The sequence below is a fragment of the Rousettus aegyptiacus genome, unplaced genomic scaffold (genome assembly GCF_014176215.1).
Source record: "Rousettus aegyptiacus isolate mRouAeg1 unplaced genomic scaffold, mRouAeg1.p scaffold_m13_p_13, whole genome shotgun sequence".
Classification (NCBI taxonomy): domain Eukaryota; kingdom Metazoa; phylum Chordata; class Mammalia; order Chiroptera; family Pteropodidae; genus Rousettus; species Rousettus aegyptiacus.
Genome location: NW_023416288.1, coordinates 29,283,339 through 29,311,281, shown reverse-complemented (window position 1 = coordinate 29,311,281; position 27,943 = coordinate 29,283,339). Strand labels below are relative to the sequence as shown.

The window sequence follows — 27,943 nt, the reverse complement described above, 5'->3', positions numbered from 1 at the left end:
CAGCACACGATTCTTCCTCAGGTACCTTGACTAGTTCACCCTGAAAGCTGGGAACCAAAACTCCTCAGCCAATACTAAGCAGTTTAGTAAGCTCTCACTTGATGCTATGCTGCTGGTAGGGCCACGGGGCATTTCTGAATAATTGAATTTAAGTTTAAATAATAATCAGATGCCCCTAGAAACCTCCTGACAGACACCAGACTCAACAAAGTAATGATTCTGTGCCATTTTAGTCATGTTATGTAAAAGTTCAACTGTAAAAGAAATTAAATCTTTTTAATTTTTGCATTGCATCAGGTTAAGTATATATTTTTAAATGAATCATCTATAGGGGACCAAATATTTCTTCATATGGCATCTTGATTTGGTAACTTAGAAATTACTGAATATTTTTTAAACCATTGAAATTATTTTATCTTGATTCAATTTCTAAGAAGCTTTAGTTTTTCTACATAGCCTATTCAGTTTTAAGTTCTATGTAGCATATATAAAGGCATCTGTAAGCCAAATTTCTTATTTGATTTGGGAAATAGAATAATTACTTTTTCCACTTAAGAGGTATTTGAGAAGTTCAATATTTTTCTATCATTGAGCCGCCACTTTTACAGCTAGAGTTGAAGATTCCAGCAGATATTTTCTTTCCAGGAATTGAATAGTGAGGGGTGGGAGTAACAAAGATTCAGAGAGAGAAAAGCCTTATTAGCAGATTCAATGCAAAAAGTAGTAAAGTCATATGCATTTACCCAAAGAAAGCAAAACGCAAATACCTTTGGTCAGAATCTAAAGAAAGGCATAGGGAGAAGGGCTCACCTAATAAGTGCTGGACACTGTGTCAAACATTTTACAAACATTTCCTACTTTATGCCCCATGATAGCTTGAGAAATGTATTACTTAATCACTTTTTACGAAAGAAGAAACTGAGCTTTAGAGAGATTAAGTAACCTGAACAAAGTTACATAGTTGATAAGGCACAGAGTTGGGATTTCAATCAAGGGCAAACCTAGACATGGATATTGTTATGTACTGAATTGTATTCCCCTCAAAGTGACTATATTTGTAGACAAGGCCTTTAAAAAGGTAACTAAGGTTAAATGAGGTCATAAGGGTGGGGTCCTAATCCAATATGACCAGTGTCCTTATAAGAAGAGACAGGGATGCACACACACGCAGAAGGCCATGGAGGACACAGAGAGAAGGCAGCCATCTGCAAGCCAAGAAGAGAGGCCTCACAAGGAACCGATCCTGCTAGCAACTTGATCTTGGACTTCCAATCTCCAGAACTGTGAGAACATTTATTTCTAAATGCACCACCCAGTCTGTGGTGTATTTTATGCAGTTGGAGCAAATTTATACAAATATGAACTTTAAAAGGATTTTCTATATTGTTTGTTCAATAGATCTCTTTTTAATGATATACTAAGAAAGCTAGCATCATGAGAGCAGCATGATAGGTGTCTTTATCTTCAGGGTCTGACACATCATAATAGATACTTAATAAGTTTATGTCATTAGAATGAATTAGTGAGAACAAATTCATTCTACAGTGATACATTTCTTGATAAGGTTTTGATGTGGCTAAAAAAATACATAAAATGAGATAATATCTCTCTTCTATTTAGGTCCTGCAATACAGATATAATTTAGTGAAGAACCCTTCTCTCTCATTTAGTTAGCACTTAGACTTGCAGATCTCATTTGCTATCATTAGGTGCTTCCTTTCCCTGGCTTGGTATTCAGCAACACCTGGAGCGCCCCTAGCACCTTGGACTGCTGCTGTCATGGTTCACTCCTACCCTTTCTAGAAACTTCCCTGTCCTGTACCTATTTCCCCGAACCTGACTGACAGATTACATTGTCAATCAGATCCCCAAGTATGATTAATTTGACCCCCAAAGAACACGACAAAATACATTTCACTGCTCACCTCTACCTCAAAAAAGTAAAAGAACTGAGGCTCAAAAAGATTAAATGATTTGCTCATTCATGGTCATATAGGATCTTGGCAACGTATGCTCCATGAATCAGCAGCATTGATAACACATAGGTGTTTGTGAGAAATGCAGAATCTCAGACACCATTCAGTTCTGTTGATTTAGAATCTACACTTTAGAGGGGAGAAAAGCAGTGACAGTGTGGAGACTTAAATTCAAATGTTTTAATTTCTAAATCAAATTTCCTGGCCCAAGTGCTTCATCACAGTGGCTTCTGAAAATAATGCCCCTCTCTTCCCTTACTAGTCTCCCAAAAGTGCCATGACACTAATGGTAGAACATCAGTTGGGTACGTATGGAAGATGAGAATTCAGGATTTCGGAGCTTTGAAGAGCTTTTAAATCATACCCTTGAGACAGCAGCCTTTTTATTCTCTGCAAAACCAGACCTAATTAGGGCCACCTGTCAGAGTGGGGCAGGGTCCAGTCTCTACACACAGCTGCCATCGATAATCCATATCATCAAGACTAATCCTTGCAGTAATGCAATGAGAGAGGCCTGACCATCTTTCTTTTACAGATGAAGAAACTGAGGCTCAGATAAATGAATAATCATAAGTAACAGAGACTTTGCACTGCTGGTTTCTCTGACTCGGGTTGGGCAGAAGTAGTTTAAAATCATTAAACTACTCAGAGAGAGGTCTCAATTACTTAGGCAGCAACACTTCAAAATCTCTGTAGAGCCCTCTGTAACTCTGGGTGACCATCACTTTTTCCTTTCTGTAGGATGATGATGAGAGTCATCTTTTTGGGCTGAGGACCTATGGTATTATTTATTGTATTCTTCTTTGGTTGGCTTGCAGCCTGTAACGATGGATGTTCTTTCTCCCATGCGATACAACATGCCAGCTCTTTGAATGTATATATTCATTTCATGTTAGATGTTCTGCTGAAACCCTGAGACCTTTGAAATGGGGCTGGGATGGATTTATGATGACAATGGGTGGGTGAACTCACATGCTTCCTCTCTTTTGTTCAGTGCTGGGAGGAACACATAAATGACAGCCTATTCCCTTGGGATCACTTGTAGGTTATAATGCCCACACCTTAGCTTCTTTAGTCATGGTGAGATGAAAAAGAAATAGAGCAGCTACAGAGAGGACCTTCAGATTCCAAGTAAAACCATGAATATGATGAATGAATACTGTGACCGATATTCCATATGGACAGAAGGCGTGAACTATTAATGCTGCAGCTGGAGGAGATAGGGGCGTGCCATGTCCACTAATGCTCTACTACGACCCCCTTGCAGTATGATCGACTGCTTTCTGGCAGCTCTGTTGACCTTGCATGTGTAATTTCTAGTTACTCTTAATCTTCAAAAAAATCTCTTTGCTATTTATTTGCCAGGAACAAGAAACAAAGGTACATGTTTGTTGTTGCAAAGTACTATACTTTAAGAATCGAATAATCCTTACTTAAGATGCTGTTGGACTCAAGCATTTGCCAAATAATATATGGATTCTTGTGGGTTATGTAACCAGTCAAGGAATTTGCAAGTCCCAATGTTATTCACAGATTCAGTAACCTGCTGGTCAGTGAAGATGGAGCTAAAGCCAAGTAATACCATTTCAGTATTTTCCTGTTTCCTCATTTAAACTGATGTGCATATTGTGTAAATGGTATTTCATAATTGCTAAACATTTTTATTCTCTAGACAGTACATGTTAGAGCCCTGTTCTTACCAAGCACAGCTTAATAAAATTAACTCTGACTCAGTTGGTTCAGTTGGTGTATGAAATGAGATTCTCTCTTACTCATCCCACAGTGGTTTTGTCCAACGGCAGAGATTTCTCAGTGTTCTGGTTAGGGTTGAAATGCTGTGTACAACTGCATAATGAATAATTTTTTACCCCAAATTAATGACGTCTGAGTACATGGATTTAAAACTTTACAGGAATTTCAATAAAGAAGAGAATGCTTTTAGCAAAAGAAACAATTGTGCTTTTTTCTTTTATGGCTTTGGTTGCTCTCATTTGGGAAAAGAGTGCTGACAATCATATGTGGTTGAAATTATGGTGAGTTGTGTGTGCATGGCACTGTGGCTAAGAACTTGGGAATTAGGAGATTCCTACTTCAGCACTTACTAATGGTGTGACTTGAACAACTTACTCCTTACTCCCCTCTCCGAGTCTCAGTTCCATTTTCTGTAGAAGAGGAAGCCTCAGTTACAATAAGACTCCTGTCATTGTTATAAGGATTAAAAGAGATAAGGTAGGTTATCATTGGAAGCTGCATATAGAGAGTAGTTACTCTCTGATGTGAGGCTGTGAATCAGCTCAGTTATGTAAGAACCAATAAGGTATGTTTTAAAGGGTTCTCTAGGTCCCTTGACTTAAGAGATAATCCCATCATTAAAGTCAATCCTCTGGACATCAATAAGGTCAAAGTTAAAAATTATTATTTTACTTATATGGTTAGAGTACAGCCCTAAATAACTTAGCCAGCATTTTTTTTTATTATTATAGATTCGTCTCATTTAATATTGAAGATACTGAGGACCAGAAACTGACAAGTCACTAGTAAGAAAAGTCCCTGAAATTCAAATTCCAAAGTTTGTGTTACTTGCATTGTATACATGCAACACACAAATGACCATGAGGAAAACGAGAAGTCCTCATCTTTTGGTCTGTGTACTAACCTAATGGGATCAACAAATCGGTTATCCTGAATCTTTCAGCTCAGATATAAATTAGCAGGGACCAGTCAGAGATAACTGAGGCCACAACAGAACGGTGCCATTCAAAAAGTCATTAAAATGCACATGAAAAGGCACTGGGAAATGTCATGCAAATATCTGGGCATTTTCATTATGCTTGAATATGGGCAGGTGTTAGAGTACTGTATCTAATTTGCAGCTGCACAATTTATACAGGAAACTATGTCCAAATAATGTCCCCAGGGACTGGGAACCCTAAAGCAGATAATGCTGCTAAGATCTCGAGCCCCCCCAGATGTCTCAGCCCAGGACCCACTATTGAGTCCCAGATCTTCAAGTCCTTTTTAACTGTACTCCCACCCTCAAGCTCCTCCCCACCTTCAGGTCAGATCTTAAGGGAAGTCACAGGATCTCAGGTTGCCTGCCCCCACATCACCACATGTCAATCCAGGAGTCAAAAAGGAGCCCACGAATAGGCACGCTCCAAGCAAGTTTGAGAACTGCGCATGCTCCCTTGGAAAGCCGCGTGCTCTCCACCCTTCCTTAGAAATCTGTACCCCTGAACCACCCACTTAGAATCCACTCCACCCTTTACAACTTTCCTAATTCCCCAGTATCAGGGAGGAGGGATCTTTAAAGCATAAGCTTGTCCTTCTCCATTCCTTGGGCAGAGAATAAAGTTTCTGACTTGCTTAAAAAAAAAAAAAAAAGTCCAAGAGTTTTATGTGTTCTGAATAGAACAGCTCTATCTAGCTGTTCACATTGTGGGCTGATGTGAAGATGGGGACTCAGAACTCTGAGCATTCTTGACAAGCTCCGCTCTCACTCCCTGAACTTTAACTGCTCCCCCATCATCCTGCCTTGGACCATCACTACGGATCTCATTATTCCCTGTATCTCTCTGTCTTTAAGTTAGTCACCACAAGAAGCCAAGACTCCAAGATGATCCCATACCCATCAATTCTAATCTTAAAAGGGCAACACTTCTCATATACTACCAGTTCTGTCTCACAGCCCCACCAGACTCCATACTCCCTTTCTGGCTTTCTTTTCTCCATAACATTTATTGCACACACATATTTAAACTATATAAGTTCCATCAGGATAGAATTTGTTTTGTTCAGTGCTATATTTGCAGTTCCTGGCAGATAATAAGCATTCAGTAAATATTGTGTAAATAAATGATTAAATAAATGAATGAATGAATTCTGCTCCAAGCTGTGCTAGCTACCAGAAGCTTTGAGTATACCAAGTACCAAAGGCACAGAGACCAGTATATGCTAATTAGTATCTGGCATTTGACTTCTTCCCTACTGTTACTAATGGAAGAGTGGACTGATGCTGGACACCACACTTGCTGGCTCTCAGGATGAAGATCTGAGAGCTGAGACAGAAAGGCTATCTATCTTGTAGAAAGATTTCTTTCACAAAATGACTGAATCTCTATGGAGACTGCAGATATTCTGATTACCTTCGATTTCTATCTCTATTAACTATGTATTTCTAAAGTTGATGTTTTACATAGAGAATTAATGATAAAGATAATAAATAAAGGAAAAAACATCAATAAAGGAAAAAACATCAAAGTGTAAGAGAAAAATTTGAGGCTAGAGATTGCTCTATACGTAGCACATAGGAGTCTCTCAATACATTTGTTTAATGTATGAATGCATGGATGTTGAAGTGTCTAAAGGAGAAGCAACAGGTAGAGTAAAAAAAAGTGCTGTAGTAGCAAAGAATTTCACTATTTGCAGGCTTTTAAAAAAAATTTCTTTGAATGATCATATTTTGAACTGATATACGATCATTTTGAGAAGTCTTTATAGATCGGTATTAAGGATATGTACATATGTGTCCACAGTAAATATTAATAGAGACAATATATATTTCTTAGAATATGGTAACTAGAATTAACCAAGTGAATTGGATGTACATCATTCTAAATGTCTTAGTATTTTAATAGTCTCATTAATCTTCATAAAAACAATGTTTCAGTGTGTGCTTTGTTTCTAAGATAAGTGAGTCATTGGTTAGCATTTAAAGTCCTGTCTTTTTATTATTTAATATTTAAAAATAAGACATTGCATTGTCATAATGATGCTGGTGGCCTAGGAGTCAAGAACTATGGGTTCTACTTGGGAGTTTGGAGTGATTGATTAATTCCTAGGGACCCTGCTGTGAACTGCCTGCTAAGTCTCAAGCATTTAGTAAACTGAGTTTTGGATTTTGAAAGAAAAGCAATTATTTGAGAATTCAGTAAGTACTCAATTTTCATTACTAAATTTTCTTTCAAAATACTTCACAATGACAAAACCAATAATGACATGACAAAACTATGCATTGGATATTAGTTTGTTACAAGGATGAATATTTGGATCTGGGACTATCCAGAAATATGACAAAGGGAAAATGTAAGTGTAGTATTTTCTTTTATTAAAATAAAAGACTGAGGTGGGGCTGGATTTAGCTGCATTTCAGGCTGCAGAATGTAGAAGCTGTCTCAAGATTCCTTTACTTAGGTAGTTCCATTTTCTTTGTGAACTCTAACTTTTTGTTTGACCTAAGGCTTTATGTTTCCTTGAAGTGGCAATCAGCAAATGGTTGTATATTCAAATTTACTCAAGTTTATTTTAATTTCTGAGTTTTTCTTTCATAGACCCATAGATTTCTTGAGTTAGGGAGAAGCTTAAAATTCCTCAAATTCATTTACCTTCAGCAACTGATCACTTTGGAATCTAAAGTACAATTTCTTCTTTTCTGAATATTTATAATCAAGACACAAAGAACGGAGGAAAATAATAGAATAAGAAATTCCAGAAATGGATATGCTTTCTTTTTCCCTGCTATTAACACTACTTTGATTGATACAGTTGCCTATATATATATATATATATATATATATATATAATTTTTTTTTTACAGATATTGCGGTCCTGAGAATGTAGAAACCACATGTGTAAAGCTTTGATGATAATTTCATTTTGACAACAGAAGAATTTCAATAGCTTTGTTATATTCATGTTTATTTTCAATAAGAAAATGAAGATGAAATTTCAGAATGCATCCTGTTGTCCTTAGCCATAATGTCAAAGCAACCGAAGGAATTTAATTGCAGATGGGATGCTACGGCTAAGTGAATTAAGGAGGAAGTCAAGGTTTTCATTTCTAATTTTCCTCTTTTCTGCAATGGACATCAGACACTTAAAGATTCTATAAAATTTTGCGTTTTATAGTAAATGCAGAGTAACATATATGTTTGTCTCTGTGGGGAGTGTGGCCTACATCCCTGCGACTATTATCAAGTACATGCAATTAGCATAATCTACGCAACACTGGAAATTTCCTTTGTTATTGAGAAGGAATTCCCTGGCTAGCATAACATTCTGTACTATATTTTCCAAGTCTGGGGCAACATGATCTCTTTTTGTAGAGTCCACAGCATGAAACAAAATTCCCAAACAATTTTATTAAAGTAGCTTATCTGTTTTATTTCTTCCAGGTGCCATGGGGGTGTTCTTGCTAGTATTATTTGCCTCAAGTTTAAAACTAATGAAAATCCAAAAACAATTATGAAGGAGAGATGAGGAAGAGAGAGATGCCAACTCAGGGTGGCTCCTCTTATTGTGCTGGAGGGAAGAAGACTGTGATGTATCTTTGACAGCAGCGGTGGAGGAAATGAAGCCCTGATTGCGAGCCAGGTTTGAGCTGAACATTAATATGAGGGTGATGAACATTATCCTGATTATTGCATGTGAGAAAACAGATGCCACCACCTCCTCTTTCTGTGGCGGTAACAAAAGGCTCTGCGCCTGCTCACGAAAAATGGGTGGGAATAACACATGCTGCATATAGTTATGATAAAACGAAGGGATTCCTGAGTCGAGATCAAAATTTTAGGACCACTCAAATTTTGGCATAGGCATTAGGTTTTGTTTTAGGATTTTCTGAAGAAACAGAATGCTCTATTAATCAGCAACTGCTTAGTGTGATTGTCAAAAATATGGTGAGCTATTATAGCCTAAACAATTAATGCCTGGATACTTCCCTCCACCCATTACTCACACAAATACACTCATTCCTAGTTGCTCTTGAAGATTTAGCTTTTGTCTTTCTATTCTGGAAGTCTCTGCCTCTCTGCTCCCACAGCACATTTATCCACATCAGCCCAATGAAAAGGTTATGAGCAACTGAGAAAAACGGTCTTATCTCATTAGTCTTTGCACTCCTGCGCCTTGCTGAACCACTGGCAACAAGTCTTATCTTGTTTTTCCTGCCTTTCACTCCTCTTATGATGGTGTATGTTATGCCTTCTAAAATAATGCTTTTGCTTCCAAGAAAACCCTCTAAATAGCAGGAGAAACATGTATTAACCAAACTTATCTGTTACATTGAGTTTAACTATATAGCCATGATTTGGTCATATAATAAATCATTCCCTGATATTATAATACAGAAGAGAAAGTCAAAGCAGTCCTTTCAAAGGCTGGCCACTGGAACTTTTTTACTGTTATTGGGAAGAATGAATGTGGAGGGCCAATGTGGTATATTAAATGAGAAAATAATATGAGGGTATGAATGTAGTACAAAATAACAGAATTTTCTTCTGAATATATATATATGTACACACACATATGTAATATTTTTATATATAAATTTTATATATCAGAAGGGAGAGTTTACATTTTAAATCTGACAGAATGAAAGAAAATTTGAGACATTTCATCCAAACCTGCCTCCTGTGTAGTGAGTATAGTTAACATATAACTGAAATGTCTGCCGAAAACCTCAGAGCAATTGAAATGAGCCTTAAATTACCTCCCCACAATCACCTAATTCTTCTCCCCATCTCTTCCTCCCCAAATCACAGAAATGACATCCCTAACCCCCACAGTGTGTCAGAGTTAGCTATAATCAAATAGAATGTGGACAGAGTAAAGGTTTGTAATAAAAAGCCGGCTTCGTGTTCATAGATCGACTGACTTGCTGCTAGAGACAGTGCCTTGATTAAACCTCAGAGCCTCATTTTTGGCACATCTTTGACCAGTTAGGCTGGCCCAGATTCTGCCCAGGCTCTGCAATTCCTCATTCCTCCCAGGGAATTGTTCTGCCTCTTCCACAGCTCCTCCTCCTCCAATCAAGGGGCTGACACTGCCCACTGACCACGTTTATTTTTCTGCCTTTTGGCACTAGGAGCTTGTCTGCTGTAGGATAAAAGTGGAATTCTCTGCTGTCTGCAAGGCTTTCCCCAGGGAACAGAGCATGAAACCCAAACTTATATATAAAATCATATCCTGTTTGCAAACATCATATTCCCTTTGCTTCTCACTAATCTGGTCCTGTAAACCCCAGCACAGCTTGAGAGCCCATTCCTCATCTAAACAAATGCCATAAGCCCCTTTATACTTTTACAACCATGTCAAAAAATAATATTGCCTGCCAATAGTGATGTGATTGGAGTTGCCTCCTCCGAGCCATAAAAGAAGTGCAGAGTCTGTTATCAATTTCTCTAAGTGTATCAGGGGAATTATGGGTCGATTCAGTTCCAAGTTATAAATGACAACTCAAAAGCCGCAGAAGTGTTTGAAGCTGGGAGCTGATGACGACATTATCATAAAAGCCTGCTCGTCCTTGCTTTTGTGGGTTCTTTTTTTTTTTTTTTTTTTTGTGGCCTATCAAGTGAAGAGGGAAAAATAAGGCTGAGAAATGACTTCAAGATTTCTTCACACAGCAGCAGGTCAGATGGCCAGGAAAATGATCACTATTTTTAGTGATATACCCTGAGGAGTGAGAACTAAAGTGGTCGTGCACTGGCTTTTGTTTCCAGCGTCCCTTAATTATCTGTTTCACTACACGATAACCAAGGTCTGGGATTTGGTAAAATGCTCTTTTCAACTCATGCATTTTCTTGGAGTGCAATCACACGGCAATCAGAAATGAGTCATGCCATAGTAACTAAACAAAATGAGAAAAAACACAAAGGAATTCGGAAACGTTGAGATTGCTGCTCAAAATGTAACTCAGGAGAGCACACGTAAAAGCACCTTAAATACCATTTACCTATTGAGCTACATGAACACTGCTAAATTATCACATGGAATTTTGGGGGAGATTTCTGATTTTACAATGGCTCAGGTAGTTTCCTCAAATTCCAATTAATCATATACATAATCATATATATATGTAGATATATAATAAACCCATGTAGTAGGAAGGTATATGTTCTAGATAACGAGTTTACTTTAACGTTCGGTGACCATTAAGTATTTTAGAGTTTAAATTAACGAGTCCACCTCAGATAATGTGAACCAGAAGAGTGCCTAAGACAAAAGCAATTTCAGTGGTTTCCAAGCTCACCAGGGTGCTCCCCTGTTGCCAAGTTGGGCCACTCTAAGTTCATATCAGGTATATTTCACATACTTACTATGTCTAAGACAGCTGGAGGCAAAAACTGAGACTAGTACAAATACTGAGGACCCAGAGTTTCTCTTAGGACTTATGCCAAAACCAAAAATATTAGGGGTAAGATGGTACCTTCATATCTAAGAACACACTTTGGTTCCTAAAAAACAAACAAACAAACAAAAAAAAACAAAAGGACTGGATCAAACTAGTTCTACAGAGCATTCAACAGAACCAGCTTGCAGGCATGCGTGTGCACACGTGCGCGCGCACACACACACACACGCACTCTCTCACACTCACCTAGACTTACATCAACACCACCAGAAGACCTATAGTCCAAATTGACAGAGCTGCCTCTCTCCAGCCTTTTCCATCATTAATGGAATCAAGCTAATCCAGTCTTTGTTCTCCTGCCTCCTTGCCCAAGCTAGATTTAATTACCATCACTGCTGCCACCATTTGGATTAGCTCGGTGTTTGAGGATGCTATTAAGGATTTACTCTATGATTCCCTATGTCAGAAGTAGCAGACATGATTTATTGGGCACTTCTAAGAGTTTACTAGAGCAGTTCTGGCTAAAGACAATAAAGTAAACTTACTATGGATTTACAGCCATTGAGTAGAGTTACTCTGTGTTTAAAGGATAGTGAATTATAGGCACAGCCCGGTTCAGAATTGGGAGGTGGGTTCTAGGGAGCTGTTCGTATTTCAACTCTGGGTCATGAACTGCATGTACTTGTAAACGAGCGGGAGTTTGATGACCACCACTCTTTCAACGGTGTTGATTTCCTCCCCATCACCATACCCACTAAGTAGTCCTTAGCTTTGTTTTATTCTTCACCTCATTTGCAGGTAATCAACTATTATTTTAAAATGGCCACTTAGGATGTTAGAAAATAAGCTCAAAGCCAATGAAGCCCATTTTAAAAGTCAGTTTGTCCTCTGCCTTCTAGAATGGTTTTGCAAGCTCATGGCTTCACAGGAAGTTTGCTAAAAATTAACGAGGCTTATGTGGGGTGGTGACTGTCCTATGCCGGGGGTCAAAAAGCAAAGCTCACTGGTGAGCTGACACGAAGGGGACCACACTACATTAGTCATGTGACTGCACGGCTAGGCTCCAGGGACTGTGGCCAGCCTGTTGAAGATGAAAGTGGTAGAAGGACCTAACATGCTCTTTGGGAACTCTTCCACATGGACGTATACACCAACCTCATATTTTTAGCCTCAAAGTGAAAATAACCTCACTTTGAGCCTTCAGGTTCTCAACTGCAAAATGCTGTTAATAATAATGACTATTTTACCAAGTTGTTATGAGCCTCTGTCATACACTGGTAAACTGTGTGGTCCAAACGGATGTTGGCTGTAGTTGCCTTTCTTATTTCTAGTGGGCAGACTCAGGTGAAGGACTAGAAAGATTATCCTTGATAAATCCAGCATCACTAAAATGAAAGAATTAGCTTAAAATATATGGGAATTCCCTGTGTAAAATTTATTTATAGCAAAATTTTGCCTAACCATGACATGCACAGGACTAATTTTGTTCTTTCCCTTCAATATCCAAGAAACCTAATTAACTCAAATGCCTTTGTCCTTGGAAACCCGATCTAGAATTATGTTGTCGCAATGTGACTTAGCACTTAGTTCTGTGGATGACATTTTATTACTGGTAAGGGTTAACTTTAAATAGATTACAAGCTATAGGGTATGTTCTAGTCATTCACAAAAATGTGAATGAATGAAGACATTTTTCTTCATACGTTGCTGGATTTGAACAAATTTATCCTTGCGATGTGGTATAAATACCCTGGGTCAAAAAGGCTTTTTTAATTATTAAAGACAAAATGGCCTCAGAGGGTTCACGAACAAAACATCCCACAGTGCAAGGTGCTTTATGAAGTTTATGCTGCTTTCCTCAGTATCACTCTTTTGAAAATTGAAATCTGCTACAACCCTGTGTGTTAAACTCTCTCATATGTCTAGCAAAGCCAGCTTTGTGAACATGTGACTTATATAGTCACACAGGACTTTACAGTTCGATGGGCCCTATATTTGGTTTAATTCACTATTGTTACCATCTTGAAATTCTTAATTTTCAAACAAGCAGATCCGCATTCTCACTTGGCATTGAACCTTACAAATTATGTAGCAAGTCCTGAAGTCTAGCATAATTTTACTAAGAAACAGCCTTAAACATAATCGAACAGATTATCAAAGGAAATATTTTTGGAACTTTGTTATTTATGAGCATTAAACAAACTCATACTTACCCCAAGTCCACCACAAGGTAATGAAGAAAAAAACTTTTGAGAGGCATCACCTATACAATAAGAAGATATGAACAAATATATAAATTGGGAATATCATTATAGATTTTTACATTTTAAATATTAATATTACTAAAAACTATAGTTTTTGATAAGTATTTACTCCTCATTGTTTATTGTGACAATTTATGTTACATGACATTTATCATTTAACACAGGAGGAAACTGATCAAATTTTAGATTGGTAAGAGCTGAAAGAAAATGAATAAAAATATTACATGCAGAGTCTATTGCCTACATGGACATATATCTATGAAATTTGAGTCTTAAGATTTGTTTAGCTGGTCTACACATCATATAATATATAACCGTATCTTTTTTATTTATAATTTATTATGAATAACTCAGCTATTCACTGAGTATATCCCTCTAATATGATATTTCAAATCACAATATTTATTGAATATATTGTCATTTTTTAAATGTTTCTAATACTAAAATGTCTATTCAAACATACAGATTTATTTCAATTTCTACTTCTAGCTAAGGCTAAATATAACATAAGCCTCTCAGCTATTTATGAATTTTTAAACAAGCAAGTCATGACATACTAAAGAGGATAACACTATTTGGGAATCTATATAATGTAAATATAGATATATCTTCTTTAAAACTTATGCCAAAATCTTACTTGTGACTATCTCTTAGAATTGATATTTCATGGAATTTTTAATCATTTTGTTTACATGCACTTTTATTTTCCACGTTATCTACTACATGAATAGAGAAAACAAAAATAACTAACTACTCCTAAACTTCTAAGACTAAACTCTGCCTTACAGAGTAATTAAAGGGAAAGGCAGTGGGCAGTTCCATATCATAGTCAAAAAGCTCTGAAGTGATCCAGATGGGTCACTCAGGAGATCAGTGGTAGTAACAGGTTCAAATCTCCATTTCACCTGTCCCAAATAGGACATATTGATAAGCAATGAAATAGTGAAACCTAAAAACAGGTTTGTGGTGGAATTCACATGCCATGCTAGTAAAGGACTAAATAGATTTTAAGGTCATAGAAAAAAGTTTATTTTGAAAACAATAAATTGTACTATTTTATTTTTCAGATGCAATTGCTAACAAATGGAAAATGATAAAAATTTAAGTACAAATAAAAAAATAAGATGATTATATACAAGGAAATTCATGAGAAAAAAGGTAAGTCAACAACAGCTCAAATCAAGGAAATATATTAAAACTAAAATACTGACATCAGTAAAGGATACATAAAAAATTTATGGACAGTTTGGGGAGGGGTAAAGTTTTCTTTAGTTGTTGCTCATAACAAAGATATTACTGTATTATTGAATATTTTGCTAGGATGTGTTCATATGTCATATATGCAATTAAAATATATAATATTGTATATTTTAATCTCTGAATTCTTCATTTTCTAGTGAAAAAGTATATATATCACAATGGAATAAAGCAAAAAAAATTTTTAACTCTAAGAGAATAAGGAAAATAAGTAATGTGTTGCTTAAGAATTATATTTAGTAATGTTTACATAATACAGATGAGCCAAATAAGCAATAATTTAAATTTAGTAGTGTGTAAAAAATTTTAATTCACTGAATTGAATGGATTTAATTATATTTAATTTATATATATATATATATATATATATATATATATATATATTGCCTTATCCATAAACTGAGATCTGGCAAGCCACAAGATAATGAAAACTGGTAGTAAGAATGACAGGAATATTAATGCTAAGGAAAACCTCGTACCAGAAATGACTGGAAAGAATGTTTTTAAAGTGTCACCTTACCGGGTCTAGAGTATTTAAAGAGATAAATGGTGCCCATTTTCAAATCTAATTATTTTATAAGCTATAGATATCTTTCAAGATACAAAGACTGATAGATCTGTTCATAAAAAACTTTTATTTAAATTCTTCCTCCTAACTCCAGAACATAACTATCAAGAGTAGTGCTATCGATCCAACTCAGAAATTTCATACAATTGAATGAATTTAAATGTAATATTGTGTGCGCACTGACACCCTCCCCCATCCCTTCCCGTGACCTGTGTTGGGGGGAAATGGGAGAGGAAAAGGAATGTAAGGGAGTGGAAGAAAATGATAAAGAGAAATATCTTGATGGCTATGAATTTCTATACATTTACAGATGGCAGCGTCAATCTAGTTTTTTAAATATAAATAAAAAACAAGAATTCAAATTTCATAAAGAACAAGAAATGTATGAAAAGTTAAAAGAATGGGATTATTCACTTAGAACTCGAATGAGGAAAATCTGCTAAGTTTCTGGATTCACATGAGAAACTGAAGTAGTTCAGAAGTATTGTCAAAGTCGAATTTCATACTTGACATCAAGACCTAACAATGCAACATCCTTGTTTACCTTTACTCATGTAGCCTGCACGCAATCTGAAATAATCGCGCTGATCCCTGAGAAGTGCGTATGGAACTCTACCTATGTATGTAATTCTAAAATTATCAATTGTATGAGTATTAGCCATAATAAATACTCAAAATGAATGCGATAAATGGCCAATTTATTTGGATTAAAATTTTAAAAATTAAATTATTGATACTTGGCTTTTTCATCGCATACATACATACATGAAAGGATTGTCCAAGGTCTAAGTCATACACTGGAATTTATTTTTAAATCATCAAATTTTTAAATGACACATATGTTGACTCTTGAGAAAATCAGTTTTGTTCAAATGTCAAATTTCATTTAAAAAAAAAGATGGTATTGCAAAGTTTCATAAGTAAACAATTTGAAGTTTTCAAAGTTTAAACTTTATTTCTTTTACAAATATGCCTTTTTTCTTAAAATGTGGAATAATGGTTGTCTTGGAACAACTCTCAAACACCTACCTGTAAGTTCATCCCAATTAAATCCAAAATACCTAGATTTATGCCTAGCCTGAGACCATATTTTTTTAAAAATGGGGAAGATTTGCTACTTATTTTCTCTTAACTAAATTTAAAAAAATAATAATCAAAATAGCCTTCTATTTTTAAAAGTATATTTTGACCTCATAAAACTGTGAAAGTTAATATCTAGTTTACTTCATCTTTGGGTAAACTGCATGAGATTATTAATCATGTTAAAACAAGGGCAATCATTGTATAGTATCCACAAAAAATGAAATACTTTATGTAGAATCTACATGTGCAGAGACTGATTTCTTCAACAGAAAGCAGAAAAAAATAGAGTATATACGTTTAGATGGACACGTTTGCCTTTATATTAACATATAGATTTAATTCTGGGTTTCATCATTAAATTTTAATAATGTTTTCTAAAAATTAATTAAGTAATCTTTATGTGTTCTACTTTCTGTCAGTTTCTTCCCAAGCTACCATTACACCCCTTGCATGCATGTATGCATACGTACATTCACCTGTATGCCTTTACTTCATTAATTGAAGGATGCCTGTTACTCCTTTTAAAAAGCCGTATTATAAGTGTTATAATGGGGAACCCTTAATTTCCCCTTATTATTGCTTCCCAAGATGCCTGACTGTTACATGTCATATACTTACTTTTGAATTGTTTAACATAAAATCACTTTAAATATTGCTGAATTAAGGGAGAGAGTCCAATGATTTGGAACTGATGAAACAGGTTTATTTGGAAGAAAGGGACTAGAAAAAGTCCTAAAATGTCTTTCTTTAGTTAACATACTTAAATATCCTTTCAGTATATATTACCATGTCATATGTTGTTATTCCGCTATAAAAGATTAAAATAAATATAACAGAATTGTTTCAGCTAAGAATAAAGTTTTGTAACAAACTTTTTCTAAAATCTGTCATTTCTATCTTTGATATAAAGTTGTGCAAAATTAATTTTATTTTAAAATCTGATGGCAGAGGTTTGAAAAATTATACATTAAATAAAAATTATGTCTATTAGTTTTCTACTTCTGCCATTTACTTTACTGTTTAATTCCAGTTAAGGCATGCATTAAAAAGATATTAAGATTTAAAATACAATATTACTATAAAATACAGCATTCTAGGCACAGTTTTAGGAGTTTTCACTTAAAATAAGATATAATTTGCCCCCTGTCTATTGAGGTCATGGGAAAAAAAAGACTGAACAACACAAAACAAATGGAAAAGGTGAAAATAAATTTAGATAAAGAATGTGAAAAACTTTTTTCTTTTAGTTTAAAAATGTAAGCAAACAAACTCTACAATGTATTTATTCCTGTATGCTAAAACACAATGAACAAATGCTATTCAAATAAATGTTAATTTAAAAGTAAACATCATGAAACTTTTATGGTCATTTTTTCTAATGCAAGATTTTCTTAATCCTCATTGTCTTCCATTGTAAACAACTCATTCCACAGAGCAATGCTGATGGAAAAGCTGATTTTTTGTCACACTGCTTGCCAAGTATTTTGAACTGACACCAGCATTGACTAATGACAGTGCTGGAATGTGCTGTTCTCAGTAGAATGGAGGCCCATACAGACCTAGGAGTGTCCTGGGGTCCAGCTTCTGTCCGTCCAGGGGGTTGGTGCCATACAACAGTGAGTGATGTTTAGAATGGACAAGTTGTATTTCCTCCAGGCTGGCTTTTCGACCTTGAATTCGCTGAAAGAAAACAGCAGAAGCTTACAATACTCTACTGACAACATTTAGATGAAAATAGGGCCCCAAGTCACATTTAAGATGATTAATAATGGGCTGAGTTTTATCATGTAGGAATGTGACACTGATTTACTCAGTAAAGGACCATACGAATATTTGAAAAATGAGTGCATGCGTTTCAGAACCAATGGATTGCTTATGCCTAAATGGGCAATTGACATAAAACATATTCTTCTTTGGCATAAAAAAGAAATTTATAACAAATAAATTAATAGTTAACTCCTTTGGAAAAGTACCAGCTTAGAAACAAATATGGTCTACTGTTTAGCTGAGACTTAATTCATTGAAATCTTATTTTACACTTACCTGAAGAAGTTGTTGAAATAAAGTCCTTGTTTCTTAATGGACTTAAGAAAGTACCAATACATTTTAATGTATTTGATTATAACAAATATCTGATCACTTCATGTGTGTGCACCTCACAGTGGTGTTAATTTAGACCAATGTTATTCAAAGTATGTCCCACGAGATCAATAACAGTTTTGAAACTGTTTACGAATGGTCTGTGATGAAGTCTGTATAGAAATTCAGAATAAATACTTAGAAATTTTTATAGCAATTTGATAGAATATTTTTGTCTGTTGAATCTAATATAATCTTATATGTCTTCAATTTAATTTCACTTTTGTAGTATTTCATTCTTAATATAGTCTATGAAAGCATTAGTCTGTAACAGAATGGAAATTAAACAAAAGTGATAACTGCTGTTTAACCAGAGATAGTTTGAGACATTCTAGACTCAGTCAATATTTTATACACATGCTAGGCAGAGACTTTCACTTCAACTAAGAAAAAGGTCCTTCAGCACAGATGAAACTGAATGTTAAGACAAGCCTCAGTTAGTCAATATGCAAAGTGTTCTTTCTAGCCACATTTCTCGGTTGGCACATCTGTGAAACTCAGTAAACATTATGTTGGATTATGAAGTTAATTAGCCTTTAGGAAATTGCTGTGTTTCCTAAAACCATCAGACAGTACTAATATTTCACTTAAAATATGTATTACAATAAAGTACCAATAAGGTAATATTTAATAGAGAACTATGCACAGGGAAATTCAGAGAGAACCTGCACAGGGAATGCTGTCCTTTCCTGTTCCTGAACATAACGTCACCATTTGACATGGAAACATCAGGTGACAACACCACCTCTTGCGGGACACGACGATTCCATATGCACCCTGCTTAATTTAAGGTGATACAGCTGCTGTTGACGTGTGGTTCACTGATGGAGCAGGCCAGGAAACCTTAATATACAGACACTTCTTAGGGGTTTACTGGGTAGAGGGCAGAACTGTACTTATCACTGAAAATAAATCATGTAACAGTGAGAGAGCAGGAGACCTGAGGTATAAAAGGAAGGGAACAGGAGTGATGGAAAACAGAAACTCCTTGACACTGCACCATTATGTGTCAAATAAACAAACACGTGTTTACGGGATTTTCTTTGTCATAGCACTAAAGTTCCCTCTTTTTTGACACCCAATTTACTTTTCTAGAAAAATAAAAATATGTTTTAGAGAAATTATTCCCAGGTAGATGTTAAATACTGAAATTAAATTGGGTAGGTAATGCTGAAGACAAAGGCACACTTAATGATGGTCATCTGGCCAGCCATTGCTCTGATGAACAAAAGAACATGTTATTGACCTAGGTGGCCTGATGATAACCATTAAATTTGGAAACATTTATAGAATACCAGAACAACCAAAGAAAAGGATGACAAGTAATGAGAGAAAATTAGGAGGAGAAAGTTCAAAGTCAATATTAAATCTTAACTGTGAGATTTCAGCTGGTGTTAAATCCCCCAAGAAAAATAGTGGTAACCTCATGGTCTGAGTCATTTAATACTGGAATGAGGGGAGAGCACTGCAAATCAGACTAGGCAATCAGTCCTACTCTGGCAGAACATTAAATACCATTAATAAAAAATATGTCTTTAAGTTTTCATAAACCAGTCACAGACATTTTCAACCATACATTCCATGCTTGTCCCAACTCCTTTCTCATTCTCCTACAATCCTCCTAGCATTCAGGCTGAACAATCAACCACACATTTGAAAAATAATCTAATAAAATTCAATTATTGACAGTAGCTGAAGTGCTGATAAATCAGGTAAGGATACCTACTGAATCTCAGTCATTGCTTTATGTAATATCAGTTAAATAACAGTAGGATAGAGCAACTGGCCCAGCCTTTTTAGCATTTATGTATTCTAAGTAGTATTCCTTTCTAGTTTATACTGTAGTCCTCTCTATCACTATTAAAATGTAATACAGTTCCTAAGTTTTCACTTCGATTTTTCTTTTTTCCTCCCTCTCTACTTCTTTTTGACTCCCAGGAAGTTTTCACATGGGCTCCTTTTATCATTATAGAATATGCTTCTTTAAAAAATAATTACAGTAAATATAAGGAATATTTAACAATCATCTTCTGCTTCTATGGGTGCTAGAGAAAAGAACTCACAAACAGGATATACATGTTTCTATAGAACAAAACAAATTGAATATGAAATATGTTTCTACTTGAAAAAGCAATCTGGAGAAAGCACATTTTGAGATTTATATCTCATAGAGGCAAAGCTACGGGAACTTGGATGACTAAGCTAAAAATTCTGAAATGGCAACAGCTTTCCTTCTTTCTTAACTCATAGGATCTCCTGGAGTAGTTCCATCTTACCTCACTTTTATCAGAAGTCTTCAATTTGTCAATTTCATTATTTTTTCCTCTCAAACTGAGGTCTCCGAGAAGGTTCTCACTTTCTGGTATTATCGTCAGTAATTTGTTATGTGTTTATGCTTAAATATAGATATTTTTACTTAATCCCTTCTCATATTTTCTATTTCCTGTGTACTCTTTATTCCTTCATTTCTCTCTCATGATGCTCTCTTGAGTCAAAGGTCAATAGCCATAATGAGTCACAAAATAGGATAAAGTGTTCTGATAATCATAATTTAGGGGGATACTGATTTCCGTTCTCAGAGATATTTAGTCTGCAGGATGTCTATCTAAAGTTGTCTATGATTCTAACCAAAAAGGATTTTTGAGAATTCTCAGTATATTTGGGAATGCAGTGCATTTAAGATATGGTGTTCGTTTAGGTATTTCTTGATATCTCACTTGAGATTCAAATGTAGGTCTTAAACACCGTGCTAATATAGGCCTAATAAAGGAATTGTATAGTTTTTCTTTCATATTCTTAATAAAGAAACCCTGCAGTGAAAGGGTCATTATTATACTTTCACTCTCTGTGATATGCACTTGGGCATCTTCTTCCTTGAAAGTAGGAAAGGAACTAGTGTGCATTGAGTGCCTACTATGTGATAAGCACCTGAGGAATATGATCTCTTTCAGTTCATAGCGTCAGTCTACATTCAGGTTTGAAGTCTGACTAAACCTGTTTAAAATGACCATATCATTGAGTCTCACAACCCATCATGGTTCTTTCCTAAAGAAATAGTCTTTCTGAAATAAAGCCCATTAATGCAACCTGATTATAGAAAGAATGTTCTGAACATGATCTACAAAGTCATACTGTGACAGGATAAAATGCAGCCTACCCACACCCACCCACACACAGAGCACACACACGGTATAGATTCATATTTTTTTTTTTCCTGCCAAGGAGCAGGGAAAAAAGGAAACAGTTCTATTCCTTCCCCTCCTGTGTTCAAAGCCTGGATTGAGGCCAGTGTCCTAATCAGTTCTCATTGGCCCTGGAGGAATCAGAACCTTTTGTAAAATATAATAAAGGGCATAAAATCATGATAAAATGCATGAAAAAGCTATGCCTTTGGTTAGGGAACTAGAAATAATTTAGCAGAACAGATGGATTGCATTGGTTTGGTATTATTGAGGACATGAAAGGGCTCATTTTGTGGCAGTTCCAAACTAAGAGAAAATGTCCAACTTAACTTTGACAAGTCAAAGTACCTGCCTCTGCTGGAGGAGACCCCATTTTCTTTAATCATTTTCAAAGTGGTGACATATTAGGTAAGAAATTCCACTCAAATATCTCATTTTTTGAAAATAGTTCATCCAGTATCCCTAAATAGAGGAATTTTTTTTTTCCCCTACAAAAATCCACAGGGCTGCAGACTTTCAGAATTAAAGAATTGTAAGTGACTTATGAGTGTCAAAGTTACCCTTTATTACAAATTCCATACTGAACATTTAATGAATCAGTTCACAGCCTGTTCATTATTCTTGATGCACTTTTCTCTCTTAAACAAATAAAAAAATATGGTCTCATGCTCATGCCCAAGTGTACCTACTGTTTTTTTCAGATGTTATGACCAATTGCTTTTAAAAATTTTACATAAGAGTTTCTATCCCCTCCCCGCAACTACAGTCTTACCTTCCATATATGCTTCATCTTCTAAACACTTGTTCTTATAAAGAAAGGAGAGTGATAAAAGGAAGGCAGCCCAACAGGTCTTTGTTCCTTTCTGTTGGTCACATGGAAAGAAAGTAAACTGCAAGTCAGATGCCCTGAGTTCTGGGTTCTGACTTTCACGTGCTAACATGCCCATGGCCGTTTCTTCATTTATAAACATAAGGAGGTTTAACTGAAATATTTCACCCTACCCTTAGCCCTAAAATAATATGATTCTATGGGAAATAACCTCATATACAAAAATTCAATAACATGTCTTTTATTTTGATTTATAGATTTGTCTTAGGTAAGCAAATATAGTAACTGAAGTGATAAATTACTATGATTGAGGCAAGAGAGAAGCTCTGATTATGCAAATTTTCAAATGGACTCTATTCTTTGAAGCCCATGTTATATGCTTAATTATAATTGAAAATTAAGAGTAATTTTTAAACTTGTATTCTTAGCTTGTGACAACTTCAAAATAATGAGTGCCTTTCTCAATTTAAAACAATTTTTATGTTTGTAACTTATGAGTTAACGCCACCGTCGTTTCTCAGGTAATGCTTACTTCTGTTACTTTCCCATCTTCAAATATTTGACTCCATTCGCCTCTTTGCCTCTACCTCAATAAGTTAATGAAGTTGAAATTTCACAAACTTAAGAAGTTTAGTTTCTGTTGCAGTGATTTCTAACATTAGAATCAGCTGTGGAAGTTTAAAAAGTATCAGTGCCCACCTTCAATATCAGGTCCTACCTCCAGAGCTTCGGACTCACTTTGTCTGGGTACAGCCTGAGCATTCAGATACTTAGAACCACCCCGTGGATTCTACCGAGCAGTCTAAGTTGAGAACCACATGTTAAAGGGACCTGTCCATCCTTACTGTTCATAAGATACTGACATTGTACTGACCAACATTTGGGACTATAGTTAAACAGATGGCACAGAGAAGGGTGAGAGTAAAAAAGATCTACATGAATTTCAAAATGACAAGTGTCTTCTACTTGAATGTAAGATTGCTTGACAGTCATTGCAATTTATTTAAAAATGTTTCAGGGCATAGAGCAATTCTGAAAGCACTTCAGAAAAACAGCAACTCCTATTCAATAATAAAGTCTGAGTGGTAAAAAGCATGTGTACTATGCTTTTTAAAATTTTTAAAATTTCATTTCTGCCCATTGCACATCATTATGGGCATAAGTTAAAAAGAAAACTTATCCCTTAGTGTAACTGCTCAATTTTCACTATTTTTATGCATCTGAATCTCTTACATTGTAATTATTTTTTAAATAACACCGTAACTGAACATTTTGGTGGTTCGAATTAAAGCACTGCTTTTTAAATAATCACATACACAACAAATTTTGTCACAATAAATATTTTGTGTTACTTTAGCACTATGATTCTCAGACGATTGAAAAACTTCATTTTGTTAATAAGCATTTTGTTAATAAGTTGTTATTTAAAGTTTTTTAAAAAAATCCTGTAATACTTTACAAATGGACTCAGAAGGTCAGTGTGTCTTATCTCCTGTTATTGGTTGTTTTCCACATTAACACTTCATTTTTTGCAGAAATAAAAATAAAAACAAAAAATTCCAAATTATCTGAATTCTGATTATAGGGTGCACAAGCATTTTTAATACATTCATCTACCCGGGTCCTTGCTACTGTGATATACGCATCTCTCTCAGAATGACATAATGTACCCTGGTTTACTCATCGCCTCTAGATCATTCGTTCTGCTTCCCAAGATTGCCATGTCCTTAGAGACAAGTCACAAGACTCCCTGTTTGAATTTCTTACTGCTTTGCGGTTAGATTGAAAGACACAAAGATCATTTTCTTTCTGTAAACTAAACAAAACAGTAAGCTGTTATGTGCTGCCATCTAGTTAGATTACTCTATAAAACAAATGTTTAATTGAATTTCCATTAACTTGCAGTCTTCAGAGCTTTGTAGCCTTGATATCAGAAAATGTGTACAATTTGAAATTATTTCTCCAATGGATATTATAATCCTTCACTTAAATTTGCAAAAGGTATTTTAAAATCACCTGTATGTGTACAGGGAAGTGTACAGGAGGCCCGATCCCTGAACTCCTTGGCATCTTAAAATTTCACACTAAACCTGCTTTCCATTTTTTTTCATTGGAAGTGCTGAGAAGTCCCAAAAGGGGCAACAGTAGCTTGGTTTTGTGTCCCAGAATTGTTTTGTAATTACTTTGTGTTGGCACTTGAACAAAAGAGTTAAACATTTCAGCACAGTATGTTGCTTATGGTTTTTACGTATGAATTAAGCGAAACGAAGTTATTCAATATTAGTCACAAAGAGGCAACGCAAACTCCACATAATGTATAATCCAACAAAAGCATTATAAAATGTTGTTATTCTCAAAACAAATGTGAGAGCAAGCACATGTCTGTGGGTGGCTTGGTAGGGCTGAGAGTCATGAGCACTTCTGGAAAAACAACTGTAACTGCATTTCTAACAGATGATGGGTCAATCTCTGCATTTTTTTTTTAAGCACCGGAGAGTGCATTCTTTTTTTCAGGGGCACACACACTTTAGGACCTGGCTACCTAATCAAAGTGCTTGTTCTTGAAGAGGAGACCAAAAGGCCCCTCTAGATCTATTTCCTATGGTGATAAGAAAGCTGCTGGTTTTGCTCTTTGCTCCCAACCAAATCACTAAGCTAAGTATGCATAATTCAAAAGGGGAAATACTAAACGGTGTTTACTGAGCACCTCAATTTTGGGCATGCCACATCATGTCCAAAGAAGTTAACCTATATAACCACTGTAATCTCATATAAGAAGGACAAATGTTTTCTCTGGCTGTTAACCAGGACTAGTAAGCACAGCCAATTTACATTATAGTTTGCAAACTAAAAGCAACTTGTTTACTAAAACGACCCACACATTTTGTCTATTCTCAACCTAAGTGCTATGTTCCAAGTAAACTCATTAGCCATCTAATTTCATACAATATTAGAGCTGAGAGAGATTCTAGCAAATATCCTGCCCAACACCCTCATCTTACACGTGGGAAAACCAAAGATCAGTAAGGTTAAATGCTTCGACAAAAGTACACAGATAATTAATGACAGGACTAAGGTCAAATCTAATGTTTAACAATAACCTTTGGAGAATTCATTCTGATTAATTTTCTGTACTGCTGAATGAAATGACACAACATGTAAGTTTGATTTGTGGATTAGTCAGTCTATTGTTTTGAAGCCACTGAGCACTTTTATTGTTTTCAAATTGCCATTTTTTCTATATCATTGTTTAACTGCAAAATTGACTACTTTATTGGTTGAGGAAAGCTGACTCTCCTCTGTATGCCAGCAGAATTGAGACTTTTTACATTCTGTCCCAGTAAAACGTTATCTAAATAGACAAAGAAGCATAAATAATGACAGAAGGAGGACAAGATCTTTAACACAAGATCGGGGATACTTCCTCCTTTGCTCCCTGATATATATCTCTTCCTCCATCTCTTATTCAAAGGGCCCCTCTGATACTGTTAAACACTATGCCGACTGCTGACAACATATAAATATAAATTTATTTTCTCATTTTATTTCTTTCCCCAGCTCAAGCAATAGGTCATTAAAAACACTGCAATATAAAAGTAGTGACTCAAACCCCTTTGGGAGTTTGTAGTTATATATGTATTTATGTGATAATTTGATTGTTTCCTGATCTCACCAGGTGGTAACCTCCTTGAAGGCAGGGGATGAAGTTTTTTAGTATTATGTCTATAGCTCCTAACACAAAAGCCTGGAAAACTCAGATTCTTGATAAATATCACTGAATGGATGTATTATGTTTCCCAGGTGTGATGCCCAGATCAGCAGTATTAGGGTTTTGCCGAGACACAGCAATACAAATTTTTAGACCCCATTCCAATAGGACCCCACTCCTACTGCATCTAAAATTCTGGGGTTAGTGCCCAGCAATCTGCATTTTAACATCTCCCCAGATGTTTCTGATATATGCTAACATTTGAGTACCATTATTATCAATAAATTAATGCCACTTATCTAGACAGGTTTCTGCTTGCTGGCCAGGTATATGTTCCCAGAGCTCTGTCAACTTCCCTGGAAACAGGCTGATCACTAGCTATGGGTAGCTACACAGACCTGGCAGGAAAATAATAGTTAAAGATGGCAAATTGCTGGACGTTGAGACCCAGCTTGTATGTGTTATAGCCTATTCAATTATTTCCTTTTCCATAAAATCTAATAAAACAATTTAGTTGAAATTATTTCTCACAACCAAGCAGTCTACACTGCTCAAGAGAGAGTGATAACCTAGACATCAGGGCTCATACTGGAATCCCTGGAGTCCCAGACACATAGGTTTTACCTTCTCAGGAATGGTTGCTATAGACATAACCAAAGAACGGAACTGGACTTTAACTTCCTGAGAGTCGGACCTAGACCATTTAGAAAGGCAGGCTTGGTTCTCCTTAAGTCCTTGGGCCACCATGGTTAAATATTCATTCACATTCAAGCTGGAACCTACCTTCTTTTGAATTGAAAAAGTCAAGTTCGGTAGGAAGACATTATCATCGGCCTTGATCCTTTTAGAAGGCTTGTAAACACTAACCAGGAAGCCCATTAGCATAGGAATCATCTTGCCTTTTCAACAAGACAATGCATCCCCATGTACCTGACCACTTGCCATTTACCTGTGCTTTTCTCCTGGCTAAATAGCAACTGACTGTAATGCTTGGGTGAATTGTTGAAAGGTTTGTTCTATGTCTGGGTTTGTTTGTTTCTTCCCACAGCACTGAAATTTTCAAAAGAGTTTTGCTTGAGATAGAAAGGTTTGCATCCTTCTGGGATGGTTTAAAAATATATTAATAAATGTGTATATTAAAATTAACAAGTCAAATAAAAAACTTTAAAAGAAAATTCACAATGACTATGTATCGAATTGTTTCAATTGTGTTTACTGGAGAGGGTACTGGCTAAGAAAATAGATTCTACTGTTTCTGAATAGGCTTAAACCATTTTGCTGGTCCCCTCTCTTCTGGTAGAAACCATCAAGAAGAGAAAATAAGTCATGTTTCTTTTCCTTCCATGTTTTAAACCTTTTGTGTTTTATATAGAACCTGAAAGCCTCTACAAAATGATAACATTTCTTTAGTTAATGATCATTTCCAAAAATTCCACTGGAAATATTCCTAAAATTATTCACATAGAGGCGAAGGGATATTAAATTCCTACTTGTCTTGAAATTGTTTTTTAATGATTTTAGAAGTTCTATTTCATATTTTGAATTAGGTTAGCATAAAGTCATAGATATTTGATAATATAGGAGCAAATATACGCATATAGGCAACAACGACATCACTTAAGAAAGCAAACACCTCATGAACTCAACCCAAATTATGTTAAGAAAAAAACGTGTTCTGTTTGCATTAATGTGAAGTTTTGGATAAGACATTTGTGCTTGGTCTTCATTACGAGGAAATCTGCTAATCTGAGCTTTCAAGTGCATTATTTGTTAATTATGTGATTGTTCGCCAGAGAGACTCTTAGT

General features: G+C 35.6%; 1 protein-coding gene across 17 annotated transcripts in view; it reads right to left on the bottom strand.

The window, feature by feature from the left end:
• The window catches only part of HDAC9 (histone deacetylase 9), an 824,368-nt gene that overhangs the window by 210,641 nt on the left and 585,784 nt on the right, over positions 1-27,943 (bottom strand). For all 17 annotated transcript variants that reach the window (XM_016139429.2, XM_036231088.1, XM_016139430.2 and 14 more), the window contains 2 exons: positions 17,838-17,958; positions 13,320-13,369 (listed from right to left, as the gene is read on the bottom strand). In XM_016139429.2, coding sequence (XP_015994915.2) covers positions 13,320-13,369; positions 17,838-17,958 — 171 coding nt within the window. The remainder of the gene's footprint in view (positions 1-13,319; positions 13,370-17,837; positions 17,959-27,943) is intronic.